Raw genomic sequence first — 4,746 nt, forward strand, 5'->3', positions numbered from 1 at the left:
CTAGTTGGATTGGGAGGGAGCTATCTAGACTATCACCATAGCTAGTTTTATCATTATCATTAGCTGATCGTACCAGGTTGTTTAAACTTTTAAACTTGTGCCTGTTTTATGTTTAAACTTCGTATGGCCATACCAAGGTTTAAATTTAGAATATTTATGTTTAATATGCAACCGATCATATATGGTGTCTAAATTATGTAATGAACTACTAAAGTGTCTAAATTATGCACATACTAATTTGTCCACTTTTTTTAAGTATCCGCTACTTCTCATTTTGCAAATTCAAGTTTAGATAATTTCATTTGGCAGAGATGCACGTGTGTTTTGTGAAAACCATTTCATTACATGTTTAATTTGTCAACATGAATGTAGTAATTGGATCACATGTGCGTCAACTGTAGCAAAGACAACTACCAGAAGGACAAAACGTTGTTCATGGATCTTCCCAGCGACTTCCTAACTAGGACAGTATGTTTCAATTCAACATGTTGTGACTAAGTTTCATAGTTGCGCGCCAAAATTTTGTCTAATTTTTTTCTTCTAATTTTGCTCAAACCATCACTTGGAGGGCAAGGCATGACTTCCTAGGAAAGGTCAATGTTGGCATTCTTGCGATGGTACACTTGAAGTTACTCAGATGCAGATGAGAAGGACAGGAACTTCACTGTGCTTCTCACCAATGAGGCAGACTGAACCTATCTCGGTTGCCCTAGTTGGAGAGACCTATTAGATGCCTTCGGGGTGGTAGATGTTTAGAGGGTTACATTCTACTTGACCATGAATGTGGGGAGATCATGGTGTAGTACAAATACCATGACCAGGACTCCTCTGACTCCTCTGACTCCGACTCCCTAACTACAAACCTAATTGTGTCTTGACTCTAGTTAGTAGGCATGCTATCTAGCTAGTCATACTATGCTGGTAGTTGGTTGAACATGTTATATGCTACTAGTCATCCGATGTTAGTACTATTTTGAACAGTACTAGTCATGCTATGTTAGTACTTTGTTGTACATGTTATATATATGTGTGATTTCTTTTAAACTGTAAAATGCTGCCATAATAGTAAAAATGGGCCAACGTGCTCATCTTGAAGCTATGGAAGCAATTTTTTGCCAAGTTTTGCTCTTTTGGCAGAATTTTTGGCTAAATTTTGCTCTTGTAGCCAAAGCTCTCAAAATGCGGGCAGGACAACAAAAAATTGCCATTTGGCTTGGAAAACGATGTCGTGACAACATTTTTTGTGCCTGAAAATTACATTAGTGGTGTATTCCTATACTGGTACGTCGCTAGTGTTTTCTGTTTTTCAGCGTGCACTAGTGTTTTCTTTTACGGGTGACGTGCAACAAGATGCCACTAGTAACAATTATTAGTGGCATCATATTGGTGGTGTGGGGACCCCACTTTCTATGTGTTTTTTGGCACGCCACTACTATCGTTTTCTGTACTAGTCGTGTTCCACAAGGTAGCTGATATATCTGGTTAGGGTGGATGGTGTAATTCACAAGGTGGTGCATTCCATGAGGTTGATAGCATGGCTGGGTAATCTAAGGCATATTTGAGGTGGTTTATAAATTCAACAAGTCAAAATTGAAGTGAAGATTGTTGCTGTCGATCTGTATGAAAATTAGACTTGTCTGGGCGCGAGAGGATTAGTTGATAAGGGATGATTCATTAGCCATCAAGGATCGAGATGAGCACAAAAGATGGAGAGTCAAGATTTAAAAAAGACTTTTAGGAATTGTCTTACTTTGTAGTCTTGTTAGTTTGCATAAACTAAGATAGCTAATACCTACGAGTATTAGTAGTTTGTGTTTGAATCGGTTTGTATGCCGTGCTAGGTACCGTGTAGAGTCCGTGTAGGGCTAGGACGTCTGTCTAGTAAGTATGTGTGTAAGTTTAAGTTTGTGTTAGGGTTGGTGGTATGAAAAGTTAAAAAATCTGACGTCAGAATTTTATACATGATAAATCAAATGTTTTTCCTGCAAAAAATTTTTGGACGAGCGTTTTTTTAATTTGCAAGCATGGTAATTTCTGGTAAAATGAAATAAAGTGGATTTGTCATGCTCGCTAACTAAAGTTGCAATTCTCGACGGACACAACTTGCGATAAAAAAATTCAACTTGTCATGCCTAAAATCCGACGTTCGCTGGATATTTGTGCAGGCATCAGGCCGTGTAAACATTGTATCAAGAAGAAAAGAAACGCAAAAAAGAAAAGACTAGATAAGAGCCCTTTAGCTATATATATTTTTGTGCGTGTGTGTTCGTTGCATTTTGATGTAGTTGATTGATCCATGGGCAGAATTCCGACAGTGATGACTATAAAATCTGTTCGTAAGGCAATCACTGGTCTTCCTTGTGTAGTCGCAAAACAAAAGGTAGCACATTTTTCGATAAAGGACGCTTAACTCAAAATATAACATCAAACGAGACAGGATTAATTTGTGACATATTTTTCTCAGGTGCCCGCTTTTTATTTGACTTCTGATTTTCAAAGTTTTATATATTTTAAACAAAAATTCCAAATTAACTTATATTTTCATATTCGTGTTTCTCGTGACCAGCACTTTCAAATAAGATTCATTTTGAATATATTTTGATGATTAAAAATGTGTTAAGTTTCAATATTGAAACTTAGCACGAGTGATCAATAAAAATCAATTATTTTGTGTCTACGACCGACTAAAAATTTTCTTAAAATTATATCTATGAAACTGGTTGAAACATTTCAGTTTTAGATGCAAACCGTAAATTTCATCGTTGAAACCTAAAACATTTTAAGGGATTTTTATTTTATTTTTATTGTGCCCTTGTGCAGGATTGAACTACTGCGTGAATTGCAAGGCAAAACGAGCAGTCGGTAGGACTTGGCAGGTGAGTGTACCCGCACTTAAGTAATTATGCGCATTTCCGGCATCAAAAGGATACAAATCATAATGAGCAACATACGAACTCCGCATAACTACCATGCACACAGTCAAACACAAACAGTCTGACATTGAGATAAATAAAAAGATCATAATAGATTCATATAGGACCGAAATTTGATGTTGAGGTAGGTTTTGACAAAAGATAAATAAAAGTAGCACATGCGAGCCTTCTTTGTTTATATTTTCCTCGCTTTCTAGCTGATCTTTGCAGGATCAATTAATTCGGTAAAGATGTGTCACATAAATGCAAAGATTGCAAAGTCATCGGACTGTGGCGTCGCGACGCCTCCGTATCTGGCAAGATCAGGCCGTCGATCGATTACGATGGGGTTCACAAAGCTGAAGCATCTAAATATGCACACGGAAAGCAGGCAACTTGAACCGATTCTGTGCCTACAGATAAGTGATGGAGGGAGATATCTGGATGTTATTCTGAAACTGAGGCGACTCGTCACCGGCTGCATACTTGGCTGGTTTTCATGGCAACGCACTGGCCGTACGTACAGTATCGTTAATTTGGCATTCCCCGTCGTTGTCCCAGCTGAATTGTGGGACAACATGCAGCTATTTGACTGATCTCGTCAATATTGCCACGCGCACATGGCCAAATCCGTGCAGAAAAGTAGATGGCCCTTGAACTTCCGATAGCCAGATGAGAGATTCCTCCATAGGTCGACACAAGCTAATATTCCGAAGTCCATTGGCTCCTAATGAAAAGCCTGATCGATGCACTATCCAGGTTGATCTCCTGAATACGTACGCACTCTTTCAACCAACCTGCGCAGCGCTATAAAAGGAACCCATTGACTACATGCTACCAAACCATCCCAAGTTTCGTCCCACACAACAGAAGCACAAACTACTCACAAGTTCTCTAGCTAGGAGTACGCTAGCAGCAAGCTCGTTCATATACCAGCTTGCCTCGAGGTTATTGATCTAGCGTCAGGGGGCAGAGATGGACCGTGTGATGAAGATGGCGTCAGAGCGGGGGGTGGTGATCTTCACCTTGAACTCATGCTGCATGTGCCACACGGTAACCCGCCTCTTCACCGACCTCGGTGTCAATGCTCTAGTTCATGAGCTAGACCATGATCCCAAGGGCAAAGAGATGGAGAGGGCGCTCCTCAAGCTTCTCGGGAAGGGGCCACCCGTCCCAGCAGTGTTCATCGGTGGAAAGCTTGTCGGCGGCACCAATAAGGTCATGTCTCTGCACCTTGGTGGTGAGCTGGTCCCCATGATACGGAATGCAGGTGCCCTATGGCTGTAGAGGGCATTCCACAGGGTCAATATAGTCGGAGGGATGGATGTTTACAGAGCCTAACTCCGGTACCACTCGGCAAAATAAATAGTCGAAGAGTGTGGAAGACAAGTTTTCGTATATAGAATAACCTAAGAGCCTAAGTAGTACGTCGAGATAGGTTTTTTCATGTCCTACTCTGACAACAAATTTTGAATCACTATATGTAGTAAGCTATGTGCATGGTTTATGCATATAGCTAGGTTGCTTTTGCGCCTCTGTTCTTACCCCAATCTATGTATCCATCTATATTTTACTCACCCTTTTTGCACGTGCTATAGAGCTAGTGGATATATATCTGTATGGAGTGTCAATTATTTATGGCAGAACCTCGTCAAGAGCATGATGTGATGATCCCAGTGATTCAAATGGAAGAAAGAATGACACGGTTTATAACAAAATAAAATGCATTAGAGGTCATAATACTTTTTTGATAGTGTCGGTTTGGTCGTAGTTCTTTAAAAAATGCACGTTTAGGTCTCATTTGTGGAGTAAGTTGCCCAACATTGTTCCTTCT

The 4,746-nt window shown here is 40.0% G+C and overlaps 1 protein-coding gene across 1 annotated transcript; it reads left to right on the top strand.

Annotated features, from left to right (window-relative positions):
• Positions 1 to 3,761: 3,761 nt before the first annotated feature.
• LOC119297100 (putative glutaredoxin-C14) lies at positions 3,762 to 4,612 on the top strand. Its single transcript, XM_037575027.1, has one exon. It carries the CDS (start codon positions 3,888 to 3,890, stop codon positions 4,197 to 4,199), a length of 312 nt encoding a protein of 103 aa, XP_037430924.1. The 5' UTR covers positions 3,762 to 3,887; the 3' UTR covers positions 4,200 to 4,612.
• The last annotated feature ends 134 nt before the right edge of the window (positions 4,613 to 4,746 follow it).

The sequence above is a fragment of the Triticum dicoccoides genome, chromosome 5A, assembly GCF_002162155.2.
Source record: "Triticum dicoccoides isolate Atlit2015 ecotype Zavitan chromosome 5A, WEW_v2.0, whole genome shotgun sequence".
Taxonomy (NCBI): domain Eukaryota; kingdom Viridiplantae; phylum Streptophyta; class Magnoliopsida; order Poales; family Poaceae; genus Triticum; species Triticum dicoccoides.